General features: G+C 34.9%; 6 protein-coding genes across 6 annotated transcripts; 3 read left to right on the top strand and 3 right to left on the bottom strand.

Moving 5' to 3' along the window:
* The first annotated feature begins 299 nt into the window (after positions 1-299).
* On the top strand, positions 300-5,398 carry LOC123673858. The gene is made up of 11 exons (XM_045608575.1): positions 300-587; positions 1,279-1,555; positions 1,613-1,954; positions 2,009-2,115; positions 2,172-2,393; positions 2,560-2,769; positions 3,262-3,558; positions 3,649-3,939; positions 4,019-4,339; positions 4,800-4,958; positions 5,115-5,398. The coding sequence occupies exons 1-11, from the start codon at positions 513-515 to the stop codon at positions 5,301-5,303; spliced, it is 2,490 nt and encodes an 829-aa protein (XP_045464531.1). The 5' UTR covers positions 300-512; the 3' UTR covers positions 5,304-5,398.
* Positions 5,399-5,637: 239 nt separating this feature from the next.
* On the bottom strand, positions 5,638-11,988 carry LOC123673855 (pancreatic lipase-related protein 2-like). Its single transcript, XM_045608572.1, has 7 exons — positions 11,452-11,988; positions 8,052-8,163; positions 7,832-7,980; positions 6,726-6,974; positions 6,370-6,594; positions 6,048-6,204; positions 5,638-5,993 (listed from the first exon to the last, which is right to left on the bottom strand). The coding sequence occupies exons 1-7, from the start codon at positions 11,498-11,500 to the stop codon at positions 5,894-5,896; spliced, it is 1,041 nt and encodes a 346-aa protein (XP_045464528.1). The 5' UTR covers positions 11,501-11,988; the 3' UTR covers positions 5,638-5,893.
* A 298-nt stretch (positions 11,989-12,286) lies between these two features.
* LOC123673856 (ubiquitin carboxyl-terminal hydrolase isozyme L5) lies at positions 12,287-13,701 on the top strand. The gene is made up of 4 exons (XM_045608573.1): positions 12,287-12,562; positions 12,622-12,685; positions 12,740-13,231; positions 13,334-13,701. The coding sequence occupies exons 1-4, from the start codon at positions 12,487-12,489 to the stop codon at positions 13,659-13,661; spliced, it is 960 nt and encodes a 319-aa protein (XP_045464529.1). The 5' UTR covers positions 12,287-12,486; the 3' UTR covers positions 13,662-13,701.
* A 324-nt stretch (positions 13,702-14,025) lies between these two features.
* On the bottom strand, positions 14,026-14,706 carry LOC123673857 (multifunctional methyltransferase subunit TRM112-like protein). Its single transcript, XM_045608574.1, has 2 exons — positions 14,542-14,706; positions 14,026-14,447 (listed from the first exon to the last, which is right to left on the bottom strand). The coding sequence occupies exons 1-2, from the start codon at positions 14,617-14,619 to the stop codon at positions 14,151-14,153; spliced, it is 375 nt and encodes a 124-aa protein (XP_045464530.1). The 5' UTR covers positions 14,620-14,706; the 3' UTR covers positions 14,026-14,150.
* A 285-nt stretch (positions 14,707-14,991) lies between these two features.
* Positions 14,992-24,727, top strand: LOC123673854 (ubiquitin carboxyl-terminal hydrolase 36). The gene is made up of 6 exons (XM_045608571.1): positions 14,992-15,494; positions 15,574-15,818; positions 15,872-16,317; positions 16,407-16,682; positions 21,566-22,438; positions 23,831-24,727. Exons 1-6 carry the CDS (start codon positions 15,256-15,258, stop codon positions 23,987-23,989), a joined length of 2,238 nt encoding a protein of 745 aa, XP_045464527.1. The 5' UTR covers positions 14,992-15,255; the 3' UTR covers positions 23,990-24,727.
* A 363-nt stretch (positions 24,728-25,090) lies between these two features.
* Positions 25,091-26,253, bottom strand: LOC123674141 (THUMP domain-containing protein 1 homolog). Its single transcript, XM_045609021.1, has one exon. It carries the CDS (start codon positions 26,108-26,110, stop codon positions 25,205-25,207), a length of 906 nt encoding a protein of 301 aa, XP_045464977.1. The 5' UTR covers positions 26,111-26,253; the 3' UTR covers positions 25,091-25,204.
* Between the last annotated feature and the right edge of the window lie 43 nt (positions 26,254-26,296).

Raw genomic sequence — 26,296 nt, 5'->3', positions numbered from 1 at the left:
AAGCAGCTTCCAAATACGGCAAGTTTTTAGGCCAGTTATTTATATACAAGCATCGTCAAAATGCAGACCACCAGACTCACTAGAGAAAATAAATCACCTGTAAGGTTTTTGGGGACACACCCCTTCTTTTCTAAATGAGATCGTCCCAAATATCGGTCCATGCAAATCCTCGCCATCCAAAGATCCTTATTCGCCTCGATTCTGTTTCGAATCTGCTTTGATTTACTACGCTTTTGAAGTCATCGAAACTCTCATAAATATAAATAGCTCCCTACCATATTCCTCCAGCGTGTTATTCCCCCAAATATCGGTTGCCTATTGCTACGTGACCTCATCGATCAAACAATTCCCATATTCAAAACGACCTCCACCCATTTCCTGAAGCTGTGATCCTCCGATTCTGCATAAAGGCAAATTGTCCTGCAGCTTTTGGTCGATAATTGTTGAGCAGGTCCATCGGGAAAGATTTTAGAGTCAATTTTATATCTGAACTGCATCTGGAAACTGCCGAAATGGAGGTTATGGAAGATGGAAACTTGATGGATAAGGTTCTCATATTGATACAAAGGGATATGGATTATTACAGGGTGAGTAAATTACAGGAATGAAGTTTTTTGAATTCACAGTGGGGATATTATTCTACTCAAAAGCTAGCTCTAATCTACAGAATCTCTACATGCAATCGTTTAACAACTACACTAGGTATCAACTTATGGTTGAATTGAAAGCTTCGAAAGCCCTCAAAATTCAAAATTTCATTGATCTATTCTCCTTTCAGGAGCTGTGTTATTATAATTGAAGTTACTAAAAACAAATTGGTATAATTTAAAAGCTCGTTTCGAACTGCAAGATATTTATCCTACCGTTTTGGTCATATTGGAAGAGTGGGTTAAATCATGTAGAAAAAAAGAGAATTGACCAACGAAATTCCAATTTTGATGCGGTTCGGTGGTTTAGAATCAGCCAGAAAGTTTCCGTGGAGTCCATAAAAGTGCTTTAAATAATAAATGATTCATTTCCCTCTTGTTCGCTACCTCAACGAACAAAATCTGATGAATAGTTTATATATAATATGCGTCCAAGTAGGGTGTTGGAGTTTTCAACGTTTCAGACCTTCTCCAGACTGAAAAACTGTTAGTCTGACATAAGAAACTTTTAATTTGTTGTTAAGTACGATGAATAGACCATCTGTGCTTCTTTTCATCTCCACATAATTTAGTCCAAGACAGTTTACTTAAAATCCCTGGGTAATCCACTCATCATTTTCATCTTTTACAGGAGAAACAGGCCATATTACAAGAAGTCATTTGTCCTGGAGTCGTTGGAGGTCTCCTGGACTTCCCAAGATTCGTTTCTTTCGCTTCCATGAAGCTAGTCCTATGGTGGGAGGAAGAATATGTCGCTGCTTATAGGAAAAGTTCAGGTTTCATCAGTAACATACCAATTGGTAGTGGAGACAACCTTGAGGAAGATGGAGATTGTGAAAGTGTGGTGAAAGCTTCAGATCCGAAGAGGTTCGTCCAAGCTATAAGCAACTCCGCTAAGAATCTCTTAGGTGAACTTTTCACTAAAGAACCTGCAATATCTACTACTTTTCTACCTCTTATTTCAGACCATCTCCACGTAGTGACTCAAGAAGCACTAGATCATGCTGACTTGACAGTTCTAACAGGAACCATTGGTGCAGCATCTCTGCTGAAGAACTGCTTGTGGTTTTACATCCAATCCATGGGAAATACAGACAAAGATCTTACAGGAGTCTTGCAGGAAACCTTCAAGAACTACCAGGAAATGGAGGAGGCTCTAGCTGAGAGGTTGTTGGATCTTCACTGCAGGTTGGTGACTCTGTACATCCTGCAGGATGCTGATTGCTTGGACTGGGAAAACGCCAGTCCATTCTTTGAATTAGAGAGAGGATCTTATGTCATACAGATGTGGTGGCTTTATATGAAAGGTGAGATAAAGGGTAAGATAGTTGGTTTCAATTATTTCTACGTTAATTTTTCAGGTACAAGGGAGGATCTTTGGAATACTGTTCCTCCTAATATGGCGAAAAGGGTATTTGTGGGCATTTTGAATGAATCTCTTACTATACTGACGGTGCGTTATGTTCAAGTAAGTTTTATCATTGATCTTTGGCCAATTGAAATGTATATACTAATTTTTTTCAGGCTGCACCTTCAGAGCCAAGGACAAAACTGCTGATAGCCGATTTGAGCAACTTGTTGCTGTGTGTAGCGCAACTGTTGCCAAGTGTTTGTGACAACGCTGAAGAATACATGGGAATAGCACTGAACAATAAGTCTAAAATTCTGAGGGACATCCATTGTAAATGCCAGGAGCTGTTATACTGTCTTATGCTCAAAGGGGCACCTCTGGATATACTGAAAAGGGTAAACTGAAAGACCAGAACTTTTCTCCAACACACTATTGATTCAAGTTATATTGGGATTGATAAAAATAGTTGTATATTGAATATCAAGCTTTTTATTGATAGAATATGATGTTTGTATTCTATTAAACTAACAATCATCTCTACTGTTTCTATCTTTCTTTCAGCTCTTCAGAAAAGGCATCGAGAAAATGGAATTGTTGAAATGCAAGACTTCCGGTCCCCTTCCCTGGATTTGCTTCTCCTTGCCACATATATTCAAGCAAATTCCCAGGAACGTTCTGAAACTCTCGGAGTTTGCGGGAGATGTAGAAATAACACTTGAACTCATGGTGTTATTAGCACAGCCACAGCCTTGTTGGAGTTTACTACTTAAGGTATTTACGAATGAATGTTTAATCCCTCAGACGTATCTTTCTTGATGTCATAGGAAGAAGCGACTCAAAAGATTGCCATTCGTACTTGTTCTCTTCATCCTTTGATATTGGGATTAGTTATAATAGGTTATGTAAGGTTAGGTGAGATACGCCACTCTCACTTTGAAAGTCTATTAAATTCAAATTAGAAAAAGTCTTAGTCTTAGATAATCCAACAAAAAGTTCAACCTTCATGGAAAGAATTCTGTAGAATTGACATTTGATTCAATGATGACACACGATTTATGCAGGATATCTCGAATAATTCCTGAGATACTGAACCGAATTTGTATTTTTCGAATTATTGAGAAAACAGAAAAATTGCATAATATGTCAAGTAGAGAATTCATAATCTATTCTATTCCTTGACGCCACCGTAGTGACTGCTAGTGAAGAAGTCCAGCTTATTGTGCATACATTTCTTGATGAATGAGATAATCATGATTTTTCCAGGTCTTAGGACTCAGAGATTGCAGGTTATTGAAAATCCTCATCGACTTATGTTCCGTCGAATGCATGGAAGAAATCACCACAACAAAGTCGAACAAAGAAAAGTGTTCTGGTTTTCTTTGTGTCAGAGACGGCCAATGTAACGTCGAGGATACATCTTCGTCAATCCAACTCTACAACCTTTTTAGGGCGACTGCTGATGTAGTTTTGACAATAGGCAATTCCCAAGAAATCTACAAGGTTCTCCTGGAACCGATCTGCCAAAAAACGGATTGGGCAAAATGTTTGGATAAGAGGCATGTAAGTTATCAAAGTTTGCCAAGGTGAAAACCCGACTAGACCAGTACTAGAATGTCCTAATTTCATCAAGTAATTATAGAATGATTGCAGGTATGGAACCAGATAAAACCTGCTTGGTTTTTGGCGGTGATGGACCTAGCCAAACCCATCTTGCCCAAAACTATTCAAACCACCATCCATGCCATCAAAACAGGTGCCAGTATGTACCAAGCGATGGCCATCATTGTTGTCTGCTTTGGCTACTACTGGGACTGCCTGGGTCCAACCCTCTCCAAAGTCACTAGCATGATTCAGGACTTGATACCTTCAGAGATAACACCTCTCAGTAATTCTGTACTGCTGCAGACTCTCATATCGGCACTTTATTCTGAACTATTGCAGGTGAGTAGGGTTAATCTTGAGATAGATTGGAATACTTCTGTATTCAGTTCTTTTGTAGTTCAATATTCTTTCTCTCAAGCTCTCCTCGGAGAAAAAAAAGCAACTAACGATCGTCGAACAACCTGAAACAAACGAAGCTAATATCGAACCCTCAGCGACTTTTGACGGTACCATCAGCAGTGACAACGAGATTGCACTAGCTCTAGCTGAGGCACTTTGCTGCATAGACGAAGACAACAAACATACCGATCAGATCGAGCAGTTCCTGGAAGAATCGAAGAGGTCCATGGAACCATCTGAGTTCGAAGAGAGGGGATCAGCAAGAGTGGCTTGTGCGCAGATGTGCGAAAACCTGACCGGCGACATGCTGGTAACTCAGCACGGCAAGAGGAATCTGAAGGTGAAGAATGTCTTCCATAGATATTTATCAACATGTGTAAATGCTGAGCTTTTTATTGCTTGTCTTGATGGTTTTTCACCTAACGTTTTGCTGACAACTATAGTTGATGGCTTGCAGATATTAGATTGTAGTTTAGATAAGAACTGCGACATCAGAATGTTCGTATGTTTTATACCCTGCTCAATTCTCAAGCATATCTTCTGCCATTTTCGCAATCTGTTCTCAGCTATCACTTCGTGAGGATTCAGAACTGGCTTGTCCTTACTTTTGATTCTTAGGCTGGCCATTCCTGAACATATGCACATTATGAGTTGATAACAATATATCCTGGTATTCAAAGCAGAGTCTCTGAACTTGAAACTACAAATATGTCTACCATTATGTGAAAAACCGACTAGATCACACCTTCAAAACTGTGATAACTAGAAAATTTGTTTGTTGATTTTTGGTCTTTCCTCAGGTTTCATTTGACTTCATCAAGAGCAATTCAGATTGGATCTACCAGCAATTAGGTACAGGAAAACCACAAGGTAACGTTCTGAAACCTGACAAAATCAGTCCTTCCACTGAGTCTCTTCTCTACACTATGTTCCACATCGGCTCAAAACCGTTCGACGAGGTTTGTAACAAAAAAAATCATAAAATATTCATCATAAATGTGGCAATTTCTAATTGAGCGTTGGCTTTTGTGAAAGTTTTAAGCAGCCAACTCTAAACACTGCGTAGAATGAGATGCGACCTATCAAGCGATAGTCTTATCAATTTTTATTTGCAGATCCTGAGTGGAAATTGGCAGCCAGATTGGATGAGCCTACTACAGACACCGATGGGATTGAGCACAGAGAAAATATCAACCCATATCCAACGCAGATGGGAGTTTCGTGACGTAAATTCTACTTCTTTGACAGCTCAAGACGTACAAGCTATCAACAATATCTCCTCTTCGCTAAAGAACAGCCAGTAGGAGGTTTTCAACATTATTGTTGATACACAAGCTTGTACTGCTTCTGTTCATTCTGCGTTCGGTTAGTTAGGTTCTTTGGGGTGTATGGTAAAGCATTATGGTTATGGATAACTTAGTATTGAATCTCAAAATTGAGATCTTATAAATCTAGACTTGCGTCTGGTACCTCTTTGTTTTTGGTGAGATCGGAAAAGAGCACTACAAGACGGCTGTTCATCGATGCGAGCTCAAGAATGAGAGATCCCGCTGGAAGAATTAATCCTGGACGTGGTGCAAGTAAAAATTGTGGAATTGTCTTCATTCTACACAAAGAAGCACTTCCAGCTGCAATTTACTTTCGAGTTAGGCTGCTACGCTATTGGCAGAAGTACCTTCTATACCACATGGGACTAGCGATAGATGAAATTTGCAAAATCTGTAGATCGGATATGGAAACATCTGAAGATAATCTTACCCCTTTGACCTTTCTAGATTTATGTCTATGTTAAGACCAGAAAATCTGTGTATGCAAAATTATCAACAGCTTTCATGTACCGGTTTATGGTTTGACTATATTATCGAAAGGTTCGAAAAAAACTCTAATTTTTTTATCACCGTTTATTGAAATAGGAACTATATTCAGGCCTTGCAGAGGTATCGATAGAAAATGGAGATTCACGGTTTGTACGGAGGTAGTAGTTGCCTCTGGCACTGAAAAAATAACACTTTTGTAACTTTTGAAATAGACAGTTGAAAAAGACTCACTTGTAATCAACAGCAAATCCCATGTTAGTAACTTGGTTTGGGTCGCACTTTTGCTGGGTGTAGTCTTCCCAGCTGTTGCACGCCACTGACAAAAATCCATAAGGGTTCAGCACCGATTCGGCGTAGAACTGGTACGAACGCCAATGGCTGCAGAACACTGAAAATATTGGAGGGAATTAGATATAGAAAAGTGCAAGGTTTTTCCAATAGTAAGTTGTCAAATATTGACATTAAAATTGACATTGACGTTGGAATTGACATTGACATTGGAATTGTCATAGACATTGATAAGTTCATATTAAAGAACTTATTGAATACTAACATGGCTCAATGATAGCATCAGGATTCCTCCTTTTGACTTCCGGTATCGTGCAGCCAGGTTGTGGAGAGATGCCTCTATTGGGCCAGAAGTCCACGTGACCAATTTGCGTCGGATACCCAAAGATACCGGCGTCTGTATGGATCACGTCCACGAATTCAGCGTCACCGGCGTCTAACTTCAGGTTTTTTGGCCATTTCTTGAACAAGGGACCAGCTGGGTCCAGCCCTAGAACACCCCAAAAAATAGTCCAACAGCATTAAATCATAGTTTGTAGGTGGCCAATTCACATCAACATAGGTTGAACCTTTTTGTGCTCTCAAATTATTGGATTTACATCTAACCTTACATAACCTCACCTGTGATTCTAGTCACCCGACCGCTTCTGACATTCTGTCCGCACACTCCAGCCATTTGGGCGCCTAGACTTAAACCAACCAGATGTAGACTAGGCAAGTACATTCCTCTGGATACCAGATAGTCTATGAACATGGCTGTATACCTACCGACCACCTCTGTGTTTCTGGCAGCTGTGAGGTACCATGGACCAGCTTCCAATCTGGGAGCGTTCAACAGTATTATATTGTGGTCACCCCTCTGCAAATAGGCTAGAATGTCAGGAAAGACCGAGGTGTTATTTTACTTTGAGGAAAATGCAAGGTGTATCAACAAAAGGGGAAAGAAAGTTGGTTCTTAATTACAATCAGTGATAGTAGACGTATAAAAGTCTAACGGTGGTAAATCAGGGAATTTTGGTGGCTGGCTAGTATTTCTATGAACTGAATCGTTTCGAAACTTGTTAGATGTGTTATAACCAAGCAGCTATGTTTTTTGTTGCCTACGTTGCAGTACTCTCCTTGTCATAACCAAATAAAATGGTTCCAGCAGGATGGAGCAACTCCACACACGTCCAATTTGTCTCTGACACGATATATTTTGATCATTCACTGACCTCAGACTGAGAGATCATTTGTGTAATAAATTCATTACCAAATGTTCATTTTTCTAAGGTAAGGTTTCTAAGGTGTATTTGATAATTGACCACAAATTTTTCTGCAGACCCTTGTACATCATATAACTGACAGATACGCTCGATCAAATCTGTTATTATCTTAATTAGTAATTGCAATAATTGGTGATTCTTACAGCTCAGTGTTATAACTCAATTTGCTGCATTATATTTTAAATTGTGGAATTTTTCTGCCTAGAGTGAAATGTAGGTACAGGATATTTCAGAGAAAGTAGGCTATACAATTCGTGTATGTGAAACAAGAATTCCAACACATGTGTTACGTAATTGGAGTGGTCAAAATCTGATTATAGGTACCTTCATTTTTAACATGTAGGACATATTATATAATTATCTGATAGAGGTGCATAAATTAATAAATTCCTTTGATAAGATATTTTGAATATATCTGCATATTTCAGAAGAATGTGAATTGGAATGAATTGTAGATTTTACCTGTTCTTATGATCGTTGCAGTAAGAGACATGCTGTTCTCGAAAAATGCGTGGAAAAATATCACTGTAGGCTGGGAGAAGTTGAAATTCGATTTTTGAAGGGCCTCATCGTCTCCAATTATTAAACGTTGATGATGGAGTGGGTTGTGCCTGAAAAAAGCTGTATGAGGCATAGTTCAGACTAGGTAAAAAAATTGTAAATGTCATATTGCATCCCTAACCTTGTGTAAAGCTGGAACGATATGTCTCTAACAGGATCTATTTTTGGACATTTATGTTTGTTTATCGGTATCAATTGCACGTAGGCATTGTCTACAGAAACTCCTGGAGGTCCTGCAAAGAGAAGAATTTTCAGTTATTGTTCAAAAATTGTCAGAATTTAGTACAAACATTTTTCAGTGTCTGTTCGCAAAACTAAATCATTTTTGGTCGTCATTTTTTACATCTGATAATTAAAACCACGCCATTACTAACAATAATTGGCCATCGAGATCTTGTGATTTAACACCTTCAGACTTTTTCTTTGGGACAACGCAAAAAAAAAGGGCTTCATGTCAAATTTGATAGTTCATGTTGGTGACAATATTTGCTTACTGAAAATGACATATGCTCCCTCTATCTATGTTTAATACTCTGACTACACGCCTTCAATAGAATGAATATTATCCTTTAAGGATATAATAATTAATTTTTTAACCATTCTGAATCATTTGCATTTCGATTGCTCCTGCAACAACTTAAATCACGAGCGAGTTGTCTCGTGAAAAAAAATTGGATTAGATAGCAAATAAATGTATCGTGATAACGTCCAGTTGATATAATTGAGTTAGGTCACGAAGAAAATCAATTGCCGCTGTTGAGACTGTTTAATAGACACGAAAACTTTATTGTCTTTCTATCTGCCATACATTTAATTGTTCGGATAGTTTGTTTTCGCTGTTCCACCTGATCAAACATCAGGTCGCATTGTTTCTTGCTGTAGAACTCTCAGATATTCATAAATGAGAGCAATGCACCCAATTACCTAGAAATGTGCTATGCGGAAAACTTGAAACAGAGCTTTTACCGATTGTTTTATTGTAAAATAGGATATAGTTGACATTTTGTAAAATTAAGGTCAAAATGCATCATCTACTTCAAGTTTCAACAGATGATTCTGAACATTTTTTTTACTCATAATGGAAAAAGTAGTGATTTCCGTAAAGAAGTTACAAGAATATGAGAAAAAAAACCGAAGATTCTGATGCTCGGTGGTTCAGATTTGGGTCGATCTTATTTGGTTTGCTGCATCTTGAATTATATCAAGTAATATTTGATGAGATGTGATTTCAACATGAGAGAAGCTGCTTCATATGTCCCCGTAAATAAAAATCTAAGGGATTGAGATCAGGTGAACCAGGAGGCCATGGCATTACTTAGTACCCCTTGACCTATTTTTTATTTCGAATTGAATCGTCAAATCGATCATTTAATTGATTTTTCTTAAATGAATGCTTTAAATTTGTCATCATAGTCGATCCACTCACTTCGAAAGCTAATTATCAAGGATAAAAATTCTCGAACATTTTATGAAATCATGAAATCGAAAACTCACCATATTTTCTATCAACAAATCAACAAATAATATTCTTTATTGTTTTCAGTGTTTTTCAGTTTTATTTGCTTCAAAATATTACCTACCGTCTCATTTTGAAGAAAAATTTGAGCAAATTAAAATATTGTTTTGATCTTGTGCATCTCACGATCTGATTATAGGTTCCAATCTTGTGAAACACTAACTAACACATTCCTGCGTTTCAACATTTTATTAATAACAATTCTCTCTTGAATTTGATGGCAAATGCTCTAGATTGCTGAACTAATTCAGAGGTCAAGTTTTTATTAGGTAATATCAATAGAAAAACGTGATAAGATTTATCTCTAAATGCACTACTTTAAGTCTACTGAAAGTTGTTCGACTATTTCTTTCGTATTGAATGACAGTATAATATAATAGTTCCCTAAGGCTATATCAACAAAGTTGTTTTTAAGCGCTTATTCTTTTGCGTCTATCATTTTTCGACATAATGTAAGTATTCTGTAGTGCCATTCGAAAAACCGCTAAAGAGAAGACCAAGTTGGAATTTTCATTTTCAAAATTGAAAATTTTATCGGAGCTGACACTTCTTCTGGTCATAAACTACGCACTTGAAACCTCACTATGTTTTAGATCAGAACTCGATCTCTGAAAAACGTTTTCATTTGAAGGGTCTAAGACAAATATTTAAGGAGTTATAACGATTCTTGGATAGATATTTGATTTTTGCTGTTCTTTCCCAATTTTCGAGTTCAAATCTGCTCAAAATTGTGAGGTCTATGAAAAATCGGTGAGCGTTGTCAGAATTGACGATCTTTAATTAGACGACAAGAATATAGATACAGGGTGTTAGTGAATAAGCTGAACAAACTAGGCAGTGATTCTGGATAGGACTCAAGAGTTAGTCATTTTTATTTTATTTTTTGACTGTTTACGGTTTGTAGGGTGTTCATGAGAAGAACTCAGACATAAATGAGAAATATTAATATATAAGGTGTCCAAGTAGAAATGAAGTCGAAAACTCAATATATTTGGAACGGATGACATTTTTGAAAAACTTATAACGGGATACTTTTCGACAAATCTGCGTAAACAACGGCATTGAAAAATATAGTGTGTCCCTCTAAAGTAGTAATTCATTTCTTATCTGATATAAGTATCATATAAACCATGAAATACTAAAAAAAACATTTTTAATTTTATTATAATCATTTGAAACCAAGATTCAGCGAAATATTTGAAACAGTCATTCATTAGAAACACCCTGTAACTCCAGAAAGAAACGATATATCTATGATCTGATTTCTGATATCTTATTATTTCGAAAAAAAAAACGGGGTCCTTGAAGATTTTTTCCTTAAGTCATATATAGTTCTCGAGATGCTTTCAGTGAGCATCGAATTTGGGACACCCTATACATTATTGACGCACATACGCGTAATGGTCTCTTTTGAAAACATTTTATGCCACTGAGATAGTTCAAGTTGAAATTCATTTTAGTATCTTCGTTCAATTTGTGAGAAAAAATTTCTCTTCTTTACTTTTTTTTATACGAAAAAAAAGTATACCTAAGAGATTATTTGTCAATCAACAGATCCTACCGAGTTGAAGCTAATTTTGTGGATATACATATTATTACTATATGTGTTGAGTTTGTTGATGTTGCTGTAACTTTACTGAATCAGTATTTGAACAATTCAATGTTTGAATTATTATTATTATAACATGAAACAGAGTTGAGGTTTAGCCTGTAAACTCTAAAATATGTTAAAATAAGTAATGTTGTCACAATATATTAATTTCCCGAATATTCATGCCGATTTTCAGTAGGATCGTATCATCAGAACCTATCATCTAAATTTACTAACCGACAACAATAACATCATAATATATGACATCTCACATATTCAGTTCTATGGTCTTCAATAAAACAATAGGTGCATGAACGAACCATCACCAGCTTTCCCAAAATACAACAAAACCAAGTCAAATGCCATAAATATTTTGGAATGGAAAGCAGGAAACACTAGATTCGATATACATACCCGGCAAAGCGCTAATAAAGCAGTAGAGCAAAAAATCGGACACAGCCATAGCATTCAAACTGACGGCACTGCTGGAACACGGTCTGTATGTTGTTCACTTTCGTTGATATCGAGAAACATTGCCCAATAAACCACACCGCTGGGGTAATTGTACACAGACACACTGGATTTTTTTTTCGAACGTCCACGGTGACCGATTACAACCATTACGATATTTTGGCTCTGTATTGGGAAAACTGTAGATGACCGGTAGGAAATGCAAGTTTTCGACACCGGAACTAGGTTAAGGATAAAAATTACCGTGAATAATTTTCATTTCAAAATAATGTTGGTTTGTTTACTTTTTAACCGCTGAATTGTACAAACTGGCCCAAATTCACATCTTTTTATTCGAATAACTCCCTTGTTCGTAGATATCTCACTTATTTATGAATAAATATTGAAGCGACATTCAAATTTTAAATTTTCTGTTTGCAGATTCACTGGTGATTTAAACATTGGCTAGATCGTTTAGACTTTCCTCTTTTTTTTTAAACCAATTTTATGGCATTAAACATTGAATAAACACAAAAATGGCCTCTTCAAACCACTTTTAAGAGTAATCAAAGAAATTCTAAATATTATCTCCGTGGTTATATTCAAAATCAAAGTTTGAATGCGTTTTTCTGGCCATCTATCGATAAACTACGAAACTAGCCATTACTTCTTGCCCTCTTCATAGGTGGCGTTCTGCACGTCCTATAGATAAACGATTATCAAAATTGGAGGTTTTTTGGAAAAACAAAATAATCAATAGATTCAATTCAATGAACAACATAATATAATAAAACGGATATGCTACCAAAATTTCGCAGATGTCTATGAATTTCTGTACTCTGAGCTGAGCGGCAACTGAAGCATAGAAACTGCAATTCATTGTAAGCCGAGCCGAATCGAAGCGTGCAAAAAGCATTACTTGAAGCTTACTAATTGGAATTTAATTAATGTATTAATATCAAATTTTTGCAATCTGCATCATAAATCAAAACCTCGAAAATGTCTGAAAGTGCTGGTAACTGGTGTTTGATCGAAAGTGATCCAGGCGTATTCTCAGAGTTGATCAGAGAATTTGGTTAGTGTTTGTTTATTATTATTATTATTATTCAGTTCAATGAGTTTCAATTTCCATAGGTGTAAAAGGCGTACAAGTTGAGGAATTGTGGAGTTTAGATGGGGATCAGTTCGATAACTTGAAGTAGGTTGATTTATGTCGTTTTCCAAAAAGAAAATGTTAACGAAATTATTTCAGACCTGTCCATGGACTAATATTCTTGTTCAAATGGACCAAAGATGATGATCCCTCTGGTTCCATCGTAGAAGATAATAGGTTAGATAAAATATTCTTTGCAAAGCAAGTTATCGATAATGCTTGCGCTACTCAAGCAATACTCAGCATCTTACTCAACTGTCGTCATCCAGATGTGAAATTGGGCCATACTCTTACTGAACTTAAAGATTTTTGCCAAGGTTTTGATGCAAATATGAAAGGATTGACAATTAGTAATTCTCCAGTGATTCGCACAGTACATAATTCATTTGCAAGGCAGCAGCTATTTGAATTTGATAATTCATCAAATAGTAAGACAGAAGATGCATTTCATTTTGTGGGATATGTACCTATTGATGGACGATTATATGAGTTAGATGGCTTGAAACCAGGACCTATAGATTTAGGAGTTATACCAACAGAGACTGAATGGACTGATATAGTGAGACCTATCATAGAAAAAAGAATTCAAAAGTGAGTATGAGCAAAATAAAAAAAAAATGTTCTGAATAAATTGCTCATTCAAAATATTATCTTAGTGAAATAACTGTTTTACACTAATATTTTCGTTTGCAGGTATAGTGAAGGGGAAATACATTTTAATTTGATGGCTATTGTGAGTGACCGAAAAATGTTACATGAAAGAAAAATTGAAACTCTTCAAAAACAACTTGATGATAACCCAGATAAAGAAAATGTTAAAAATGAAATTGCACATTTGAAATTGCTAATTGAAGAAGAAGAGAACAAGAAAAAATCTTATCAAGTTGAAAATATAAGAAGAAAACACAACTATATTCCTCTCATTATTGAATTACTTAAAATTTTAGCTAAAGAAGGTAAATTAGTCCCTTTATATGAGGAAGCCAAGGAAAAAACATTGAAGAGACAGAAGACTAAATAAATGTTTGTAAAATTGAATATCAATAAATATAAGAAATAAATTTTTTTTTATTAACTACATTCAAATATTACAGACTGAAGTTAGTTCTTTAATTTCATATCTGAGGCTACTGCTAGAAGTAAAGTAATTTTGAGATCAATTACTTATAGTAATTTGTTAATCTGCATGATGAATGTGATAATGAATTAAAGATGAGTATATAATAATAATAATAAACGTCTTTATTTTTCTTTTTCAGTACAACACAGGCGAAGTTTAGCCTCAGGCTATTCTTACACTTAACCTGTGCAGCACGATACATACAAATATTACAATAGAAAAGAAAGAAAACATGTCAATAGGTTTCATGAAACAAAAATCAATATAATATTTACATTTATTCTAAACTCAGTTATTAGAACAACAAATCATATATAAAATCTAATTTAAGATCCCATTATTTGACATTTCAGTTATTTGTTAATATATATATCTTCCAACAAGACATATTCAAACCTCATCTTCATTTAAAAGCATATTAGGGATACCATTTGTAATTGGAAAAGATCGACCTGTTTCTGGACAAACCAAATTTCCTTTTATAATTTCAATTTCCATCAAAACATGATGAATTTTTTTAAGCAATTCTTCATCATTACTATAATTTTCAGTAAGTTCATTTGGGAGATATCCATTCTCCATCACATTATCACATGCTTCTTTTAGTACATTCCATTCTAGTTTGGGAATGATTCTTTGAATGAATTCTGTATTGAAATCAACAACAGATGTTGTGACCTCTTCAGCCTGAAAAATATAAGATTTATAACTTATTATTCGGTGATCAAGTTTGATATATACATAAAAATCTTTTGCAAATATACAATTATAAATAACATACCTTAATAGCGAGGGGATAGCCAACTTTGACACCCTTCAAACATTTACTTGTTAGTATATTATGGACAAGTAATTTCATGATGGTATGTAGTAACAAATCCAAAATACAATTTATTGAAAAATTAACCGTTTTGGGTTCTATTCATCATAACCTCCACAGAATGATAACCTCGTTAATAATCAAAAAGCATAGATGAAAATTTTCGAGTTTCAGGTTATAACCACAGAATAGTAAAAATACCCTCCAAAATGTATTCTTCAATAAATAATAATAATTATTATTTCTAATTCTTAAAAATCTATGACAAATTTATACACAATTAGGAATATTTACTCTTTTTATAATTGAATATTTGAGCCATTCATGAAACGTATAAGGCTAAGACCACTGCTGTAGAAAAAAGGAATAAATTAAGAAGATGTGGCTAGAAGCCAAAATGGAAATTAGGCTTGCGCATATAACAGTAGTTGTAAGAAATTGACTTTGTCGGTGATGTATAGGGCCGAAAAATGTTTGTATGATAACATAATAGTGTGTGCAGGTGTAGCCATTCAAAATTTTTTCGGGGATTTTGTTTACGATCAACTTTAAAATGCAATTTTGAATGTATTGTGCAAGTGAACGGTCTATTTCTCCACCGCGGTACACAACTAAGTGATTGTAAGACACGCCAATTCAGAAGTGCATCTACACGTGTAGTTTTTAGGAATAATTATGCCGGCATCTACGTTAGATCCCATAACTGCGGCCATTCGAGCCTCATTAACAAAAAATAACTCGGATAATACCTTAGAAACCCAATTAGCCAGCTCCGCTAAAAAATCTTTATTAACCAACATAAATTTTGAAAGTGGTGGTACTTCAGGTATCGTTTGTGGGAAACAAGTTCATGTTTTCCAATCTTCGGGGGCAGATCATATCTTCCTTAAGTATCGGGAAGAAGTGAAAACAAGGTAAGAATTCAGCAATTGTTTCGAAATCATATGTTGTTATTTGAAATTTGAAGGAACACAGTTATTATTTTAATTCTAGCGCCAAAATGGAAGTTGAAACTGGAGAGGAAGAAACATTAAAAATGCCTAAGATGGAACTTTTCCCAAAAGAATTGATTCAACTTGGATGGAGTGATCTGCCAGATTGGTCTGCTGGTTGTGGAATGATCAACATGGGTAATACATGCTATTTAAATTCCACTTTGCAAGCACTCTTTCACGTTCCTGCATTAGTGAATTGGTTGATGTCTGACAAGGAACATTATTCTTCATGTTATGAATCAGGTAATATTCTTTTGAACTTGCTAAGTACCTCGGCTACATGTTAATATTTTCAGGTGGTTTCTGTATAATTTGCTCCATGAGAAGAACACTGTTAGAATCACAAAATTCCAATATGAATGCCATTCGTCCAGTACACATTTTCAACAAACTTCGTTTCATAAGCCGTAACTTCATATTGAACAGACAGGAAGATGCCCATGAATTTCTGAGACATCTAATTGAAGCAATGGAAAAAGCTTATTTGAACCGTTTTAAAAATCATGACCAGTTTGATGCTAGAGTTAAAGAAACCACACCATTGAACCAAATCTTTGGTGGTTACTTGAGATCTGCTGTGACTTGTCAGGATTGCGGTCATGTCAGTACCACCTTTCAGCATTTCCAAGATCTGCTATTAGATATCAGGAGAGCTCAGACTGTAGAAGAAGCTCTTGATGGATATTTTTCTAGGGAAAGAATTGACGATGACACTTATCAATGTGAATCATGTAGAAAAAAGGTGAGTTTATTGAATCTTTAGGTAGAACTTGTAATGTTGTTTGATTCATGTTTTGGACATTTCAAATTATTCCGATGTTTTTTATATAGGTTTCTGCTACAAAACAGTTCTCCATAGAAAGGGCACCTATAGCTCTGTGTGTTCAATTGAAGAGATTCTCGGTGTCCAACACCAAAATCAATAGACACATAGCTTTTCGACAACGATTGGACCTGACTAAGCATACCAAAAACCGACCTTCTACACCTTTGGTATACAAACTGGTTTCGATTATCACTCATATAGGATCCAGTGTTAATTGTGGACATTATACTGCCGTTGGATCTGTTCCTTCTGGAACGTTTTATCAATTCGACGATAGTAATGTGAGTATTATTCTTAGATTATTTACAACAAGATGGAGCAATCCCTTACTAGATGAACTGAATGTTTTGTTCCCATAATAAACACTGTTTGTTTACAAACAAAGTGTGTTGTCGTAAATAGAAGTCAGTGGCGTGGATCTAAAAATTTGTTAAGAATAGAAATAAATCCTTCAAAGGTTATCGAATCTTTAATTATTATTTCATTGGATGCATAATTAATGTCATTATTTTTATGAATTTTGTTAACCTTCCCGATGTTTTCATCTTATTCTAAATCATTGTTATACGCAGAATTTTTATAGTGCAGGCATATTTTCGATTCGAAAAAATATTCAATATGAAAAGAGATTTGAAATAGCAAATATGATATTCAAATATTGTTGTTCTGGTTTTAATAATTACAAATACCTATACAATTGAATGTTATATCATTATCAATGATTTTATTAACAATCCTATTATATCGAATACATCTATTCAGGTCACTTTTCAATAAGGCTGCATGGTAGGTTATTACCATACAAGATGATGCTGTATCTAAATTTGGATTTTAACACAGCTTGATATCTTGTTCTGAGGTGAGTCCAGATTTTTATTGGGGACCACCATGTTATTACAAATGGAGCTCATTTGACTGCAAAGGTTTGAAATTTAAGGGTATTACACCTGAATACTATGTTAAATTGAATAACAAAAATAACAATAAATTTATTGATCCAGTTCGACATGAAAATGTATTAGATAGGTCAGTTTTACATCAAGTGTGAAGTATAATCATATCAGTTCTCATTAATGCTGTAATAGGCCTTACTTACTTACTGAAACCTTGTCCATCCATTACCTGCACCTTTGAGAGCAAATGATATTATGAATGTATAGTTTTGTTCCACTATATAAGATAGATGATTGGAATTTTGTGAGTTTTGCAATGGAATGGACGGAGAATCAGTATTTATAGTGGAATAGCAATTGAAACTTGAAAGCCTGCATAATCAGGATTGATTATCAAGCAAGGATGTATTAATAACTTCCATAAAAAATAACATGTAACATAAAATAAATGATTTTTACAATAATGATTTGAAGAAATACGATAGGTAACTAAAATATACTGATAATCGATTCTTCAGAAATGTTTATAATAAAATAACTAAGAATCCATATCTACTACTGCTATAGTCCTTGGTAATTGAATCCAAACAGGATCGAAAAGTACACAATCAAAAAAGAGTGTTTTATACACCCTGATCACCCTAAAACTTAAAACTAACAATTGTAAAGATAAAAAAAAAACTTATTGATTCTGATACAAAATCAGATGTGTGAGCATGCTTCTTACTCGATTCACCACTTGATCGCTCATTTTTCTTGTCTCGTGGTGAATTCTTATAGTGAAATATCTTTTCAATATCAGTTTTATCAAAGGCAATTCATGACTTTCTAGAAACCCTTCATCAAATACATGATTGCCAAATGCATTCAAAACATCATCTGGTAAACAGACAATACAATTATGAATCAACTTATTGATTAAATTTTCAGACTTTGTACTCAAAATATTAGGGTTGTTAGAAATCATATATCTTATTGTTTTTTCTGCTTGTGTGCATATCTTAATGACAAATTTGGATGCCTTGAATAAATTGCCATACGTTTTTCTTTTCTGTAGAAATGAATATGTTTCACAAGTCTCCAACATATCAAGACATTTTGAGCAAGTGATACATTTTTTCAATGACTTGACAACGAATCCTGCTATATAAATTAAAACATCCTGTATATATGAAGATAATTGCCATCCTGAAGAACCAAAGTAATCATGATCATTTAACGCTGCACACAAATTTTTATACTCTTCAGTCTCCTCCAAGTCCTCCTTATGATCATTTATTGTTATTTTTTTATATGACGAAACATGAAGAATTGATGTATTGTCCAAATTAACAACATTTCCAGAATCAGCACCTCTCACTTCCCTTGCTATCAACAACTTTTTATATGCTGACTGAAATTGTCTGGCTGTGGGATTGTTGTTGTATCCATTCAGACTCCTGATAGCACCAAAAAATACCTCCAGATGGTCTTGAGAGAACTTATAGGTCAATAAAAAGTCTAATTTTTTTGACACCACATACATTCTAAATATTTCCTCAAGACTCTCCATACATATTAAAAACCCTAGAAACCCTGTTTTCCTTCTTGAAGATAATACTGGTGTTCCATTCAAAGTCAGTTCCATGAAGTATTCTTTTGCTTCAGAAAACCTTTCCACGTATAAATCAATGTTTTCAAAAGATAATGCCCTCTTATATGTATATGGAGAGAATTTATTTCTTGAGTTCAAGATGTCAAATAAATCATTAACTAAGAGACAGAAATTTGCAGTCTCTTCAGCACCTTTAAAATTTGTCAATTTCAAATCAAACTCAAGGAATTTAAGAGCATCCGACACACTCCTGCTGAATGTCTGCGCAGCAATCTTCACTCTCATTTTTTCTTTCACAAAATGTAAATGACGTTTTCTTATCTTCGTTGCTGCATTCAATCCTTCTGTGTCTTGGAGATTCACAAGTTCTTCAAGATAGGTCCATTTGATTAATTTATCATTTTTTGTTTTCAAAATCTTACTGTCTCCTAAACAATTCCTCAAGAGTTTGAGCATGTGACAAGGGTCAAGAAAAATTAATACCTTCTCTTTGGTGACTGGATGTTCAAAGTGAGTCTTCAATGATTGAGGATTCGAAAAATCAGCACCCAAATGACTCGCCATATTCAAATTCGAAGCTGCTCCATCAAAAGTAACAGAAGTTATTCTCAAATTTACTTCATTCAAAAACTCCAGACAGTTAATTACCAAATTGGCTCTTTCTCTGCTTGATAATCCATCTATCAAAAAATAGCCTACTGGAATTTTCCAGTGACCATTGATGCAGGTAACTAAAAACACAAGTGCTTCCTTAGCTTCTGGTAAAGTATCCACTTCAGGTTTTTCTCCAAAACTTATTGATCCATAAAATTTACCAGCAATAAATTCGATTTTTTTTCTAATGGCCATCTCGTCAATCACCAGATTGCAATAAATTTGTTCTCCCGCAGACTGCTGCACTTTGTTCTTCAATGCACTGAGGGCTTCAGTTGTGAAGCCAGGAGTTCCATCGATGGTCTGATACCACTTAGAAATAGTCTTTGGGTGTGGAAGTGAATTATTGAATTTTTCCCTAACATAATTATAGGCCCTAGGCGAGTAAAAATGTAATGATAGGGCAAATGCTCGTAGAGAAGGTGTAAATTTCTGATTTTTTGATCCCCTTATGAGTCTATTTACCATATCTCTACTAGGACCTGGTAACGATGCCTGAAATATTGAAAATAATTACATTCCACAAATATATGCAAAGCTGAATCTTACTTACCTCTATATAATCTTGAGCATTATCGGATATAAGGTTCATTTCCCTCAAATTATTCAGTAGTCCTGAAATATCTGAAATTTTCTGTTGCAGTCTTCTGTTCTTCATCCTCAATGCTTTCAGTTTCTTTTTCTGTTCTGCAATTTTTCGTTTAGCAAGGGAGAAGGCAAATTTTCCTTGTTTTGGTGTCCTGAAATCTTCATCCCTTACATCACCAACAAAACATTTTCTTTTTCTTGGTCTTGGTACAGAACTTTTAGCTTCAGAACTGAAATAAGAAGGTTTTATATAATGAACCAGAATATATTTTGCAATATTATAAATATAAAATTAAGTAAAACTTACGTAGTTGGATGTGCTACTGTTAATACTTCCGAGGATACCAAGTTGCTTGACGATTCTGAAGCTGTCATAGTACCGGACAATTCTGAAACTGTCAAAGCACCAGAGGATTCTGTATCGGTCAAAAAAGCAGATAAATCTGAAGCGGTTAATGTATCAGATAAATCTGAAGCAGTCAATGTAGCAGATAAATCTGAAGTAGTCAGTGTAGCAGACAAATCACTAGCTGTTAAAGTTCTGGATAGTTCAGAATTACTCAGTTTTGAGGATTCCCTGACACTACCTAGCTTATTAGTATCTAATGGTTCTGGAGTCACAGGCCTTTCATCTGGAGATGTGCTACTGGAACTGAAATTAGAAATATTATATTTAGATGTTCATATTATCCAAATCAAATTTTAAAATAAGTTTACAATATGCTTATATTGAGAGCTAGGTATTCCTAGCTACGCCTATGGTAAATTATTATTTGTTGTGTTTACTTACCGATGTATGGATCGCCCGCAGTCTTTACTGGTGCTTTTTTTACATATCACACAGGAATTAACCATTTTTCAGCTTAATACAGCAAATAATTATTGTCCAACCTCGTTTTCACTACAAAAATCACTTGGTTAACTCAAAACGATGAGTTTGAACTTGTTGCACCTAAGCATCAGCTGTCAAAGAAGGCGGCCATAATGAAATTCATTCGCACGTCCAGGTCACGTGGTAGAAAGCCACCAATAGGGAGCTGCGGGAATGTGTTTTGATTTTGACGAAAATAATAAACATATTGCTATCTTATTTCGGCCACGTTTTCTCTCTCACTATGCTCTATCTTGGTGTAAATAATCTAAGGTATTATTGAATTTCTTAGGTTAGAATTATCTGTCAGAATTTTAGGTTAAGTCAGATGTGAATGGTTGATTTTTTTATCGAAATTTTTTGTTTGTGCAAAGATTGAAGGACTCTGTTGGTATTTAATAACATGATTTATAGGTGAATCTCAAAGTTGTATACAGGGTGTTCTTAAATTGGGGGTACATACAAAAATTATTCCTAAGATTATTTAGAAAAAAAATCTTATTATTATTGTGTTTTTATGTTTCAAAAACAGCTGCTTTTACAATCAAGCTTTTCTTTTCACAGGCCCGACCTATTTCCTATCAAGGGGTTCTGAGCACGATGGCATACATATTGATGTACGAATTGGAATCTCCACCTTACTCCCGTAGGAACCCCACACTAAAAGTCCAAACAAAGACGATCACCACAGCCACCGAACCGAGCTGCAGCAAATCCAAACCGATAGCCAACGGAATAGGCTACACCAGTAACAAAGTATACGGGCCCCACTTGCCCACGAACGGACTGATAAACAGGAACGGCGACACGTCCAACAATTCCTCCAGCGAAAACGGCTCCAACTCGGACGGGTCCCCCCAATCTCAGAATTCTAGTCAAAACACACCAAACCATGTTCAGTCGCCGAAGGAGACGGTGCGCCTCTCCGGCGATCAAATAGTTCCAATTAAAACGTTAATCAAAAGTGAAAAGGTCAATTGTTCGGCCAAAACAACTCCGGAGAGCAAAACAGTAACGAAATTAGTTCCGTACGAGGAGAACGACTCGAGTAGTTCGGACAATTCGGAACCTGCGAAAAGAACAGTGAGTGAGAACACGGTGGCCGATTCGTTGAACGGTATGTGGAAGGTCAGTCCTCCCAACGCCGAAAGTCGCCTAGAACCTTCCTCCGAGGGCACGAGTTGGATGAAGAACGGCAGCCAGAACGACAAGGTGGTGAACGAGCTGTTCAAGATGTCCTACAGAGATTTCAACTCTGTGTCCACCTGGAACGGCACCAGGTCGCGTTTGGACAAGGAGATATCCAACGAGAGGAGGGAGGAGAGAAAGAGGACGATAGAAGATGTTTCCGACCCCATCGATCAAGGACGTAAGAAGCATGTTAAGACCCACAACAACAATAGTTACAAGTCGAATCCGGGATATCATCCGATTGAGGCAAGTGAACATATTATTTATTTATTTATTCACTTCTTTATTCTCTTTTTCTTTATCCTCTAATACAGTACAAGTAGAGGTGACAAGGCCTATTTAACAGTATACAAAAAAATAATACTATATAATATTCAAAACAACAACAGAGTTAAACTAAACAAAATAAATCTTTTAGGTACAACTCAAGCTCAATATTAAAGTTTTTTTTAGTTCTTATATACTTTATTTATGTTCTAATCCTACTTTCTCGGTCCACTACTGACTGGATCAGTTAGAGTGCGCTATGAAGATTGGTGTCTGTCTCGTCTCTTCTCTTCTATTGATGTTTTGAAACTTTTGTATATAACTTTCATATTTTTCCTTGGGTAGTAGTTCTGAAAAATGTCTGCAGACTTATCTGTTTGTTCTGGTGATTATAAAATGAAAGAAATCGAAAAAGCTTCAAGTCTATTACTTTGAACACAAAAGGACAAGTCTCACAAAGACAAAATATCTCGTTCTCATAGACAGAAATTCTCCTTAACGACTAACAGCTATTTTTTTGAGATCAATATGAAAGCTATCGAAGTATCAAGTAGGCCAATTGAAAAGTCCCTGGTCTACCACAGTAAAACACATTTTTTTGACACAATTCGATTTTATTGTTCAACATAGTTGCTTTTGATCTATTGTGAGCTCGCGCGGCACCTATTTTGCACACAGCTTTCTTATGTACAAATATTCGTGAATGATATTATGTATACTTTCAGATACGTTCCTCACAATGTTTGCTATCTCGATTAACTTCACTTTACGGTCATTCAAAATTATTTTGTGAACTTTTTTGATTTTTTCGTTGTCGACAGCCTCTTTTGGGCCTCCACTGCTTTCGCCGTCTTCGGTGCTCATTTCACCACGTTTAAACTTAGCATACCAATCAATGATGGTTGATTTTTCTGCTGCAGACCCTGGAAACTCTTCATCAAGCCAAGATTTTGCTTCAACTGTATTTTTTCCCTTCTAAAAGCAATATTTTATCAGCACACAAAATTCTTTTTTTCCATCTTTTTTCAAATAACAAAAGTAGCACACTCACAATGCAATATCTCACAAACTAATGGTCGGACTGCTGTCAAATTTTGACACGTATCGTTTGAAGGTTAAAATTATATGGATTTAATACTAGCACCGCCATCTGTGCACCAGACTGGGGACTTTTCAATTGGCCTAATATTCCATTGAAATCAACAGGTGAGAAGAGAAGCCAATCGTTTGTAGCGCTTGCTTATCAACAATAGATAGTGCTAAAACTAAACTAGTCAAAAGTGGGGTTGATGGGCTATAAAAGAGCCGGAATTTTTGTATTTTGAATTGTGTATTTATCATATTTTAATCGTAAATCCTTTTTGTTTACAGGAGTATCACAGTTCGAAAACCTGGAATCACCGGAACAACAACAATTCTAACTCGAGGTTCTACGGTAATAAGCAATTTTATAATAAGGGCGGCCATCGACACAGATATAATAATAACTTTCACCATAAAAATTATCATAATAAACACAATCGTATGTGATTATACAAGTTTTATAAGGGCGAACAGTAATTACTTATGAAATGGAAGGCACACCTTATTACAGATATTGTTTCTTCATCCCTTTGTACAAAAAAAAATTCCCTATGTATTTATTTGTTATAACTACCACTTGTACTGGTAGCACTCCCCAAATTTGAGACTCAGATTTTTTTATGCTAAAAAAATCGTTAACGAAGAACACTCTTGTTTGTTGATATTGTTTCGATTTTTCACCAAGATTTTGTGTTTCTCTTTTCTGGGTTTCTTCCCCCTCGATAAATTATAGAATTAATGATAAAATTTCGAATTTATCTATAAGCTGTTAAAATTTCCAGAGTTGTGTTACCATTTCTAATTGATTACTTCCATTTTGTAAATTTTACACATAAGTAAGGAATTTTCAATGTAGACTTGGAAGTCTGTTTTAAATTGAAGGAAGTTCTTTTATTCTAATGTATATTGTGCAGATAAGTTAGTAATTTTCAATGTTATCGTGAGCTCCTTGGTTTTAATTGGAAAATGTTAATTAAATTATAAATTGTAAGCTGAACTTTTGGACCTCAAAAACAATTGTAGTGTAGTGAATATAGCAGATGTTAATTGAATTATATTTATTTTTTGCATTTAGTATCATTTTGTATATTTTATGTTCCTAAGGAAATGTACATAATTTTTTAAGTCATTCACCCAAAATAAAATACTATCATGAGATGATTGTAATTACATATTTCTTTATTACTTCTGTTTTTTATTGAAGTCGATTTTTGGAATTTTAATCTTTAAAATTCAAGAAGACAATTCTTTCATTAAATATCCAAAATAATTTTCTTTGAAAAAAAAATGAGACAAACGGTCATGAAGTCGGGAGCCTCTGCGTGTTTGTTCAGATTATTATTATTCAAGTTTTTTCACTGAACTTTGTGTAAAGCTTCAAACTGTAATAATAGAATTTATTTAGTACCAATCTTATAATATTCAAATAGAGAGGAATCGATTCCATATGAGAGTTAGATAATTTAAAAGCAATATCACTTTCTTGAAAACAAAGAAGTGTGAAAATAAATCCGAAAGGATCTCTACATAACAAATAAAAATGCCATATTTTCAAGGTGAAAAAAATTTTTATTCAATCATCTTTTAATATGAAAAACAAATCCATATTCTCAACAAAATTAAAGATTTATTATAGACGTCAACTTCTTAACTCATCCCCTATTATGCTGCCTCTACTACTACTTCTTGAACAGGTACACTCTCATTCAAAGACTCTATTTCCTCTTCTTTAACAGCTTCACCCTCATTTAGAGTCTCTGCAACCTCTTCTTTAACAGATTCACTGTCATTCAGAATATCTGTGTTTTCTTCATTTACTCTATCTACATTATCACTTAAAGCTAGTAGATTATACTTCTTATATTTAATGAAATGTGGAACAACACCTATAAATGCAAATGCTCTAATAACTTCTATTATTATGGACACTTCTGCATCTTTCAGATTTACTTTATTATCCTTGTTCAAAGATAAAACTTTCTCCGCTACTGTTTTTATAACATCATCTCTTGATAGGGAATTATTATTCCTGTGATTGTAAATTATAGAAAAGGTCTTTCCTTCATTTTGGAAGTATTTTTCGGCTAATGGTTGAAAAGCTTTCTCAATATCCTTGACATGTGCCTTACATGTAACTTCCACTGGAACAAGTCTGATGAGAAACCTTGTCTGTTGCTGTTTTGTTTGAAAGATGTTTTCTACTATGTGTTGTGATATCTTTACTGGATCTTCCATGGTAGTACGAATAAATATCAAATTTTTTGCTCCAGAATCACATACATTGAATTTGAATTTCTGATTGGCATTGTCAGACTTTAAGCTATCGATTTCTTTCGATATTTCATCAGATATATCGACTTCTTCATCCTTAGTTTCAGTAGGTTCTTCTTTATATAGTTCGTCGGCAGCTTTATTGAGAATTTGGTAAGATTCTCTAATGCAATCTTTTTCTCTATTATTACAACTGCATAAAAAACCTTTGTAGTTGATATCAATGTTGCTATTTCTTTTTCGGAGGGGTTTCATATAATACTTGCTTTTGGGTTTCACAATCTTTCCCGAACTCATTTTGGAAACAACAATTATTAATGAAAACTTCTTAAAATTCGAAATTTCGTATACGAACAAATTTAACCTCAATACAGGTCAATGTTCTCACTTACCACAGAACAATTACTCATTGGGTGAGTTCAGATTTCAATTCAATTACTTTTTCTTCCATCTGCCAACTACCAGATATGTCATTTTGTTATG

The sequence above is a fragment of the Harmonia axyridis genome, chromosome 2 (genome assembly GCF_914767665.1).
Source record: "Harmonia axyridis chromosome 2, icHarAxyr1.1, whole genome shotgun sequence".
Lineage (NCBI taxonomy): Eukaryota > Metazoa > Arthropoda > Insecta > Coleoptera > Coccinellidae > Harmonia > Harmonia axyridis.
Note: the sequence above shows the minus strand (reverse complement) of the source record. Positions and strands in the feature narration are given on the sequence as shown.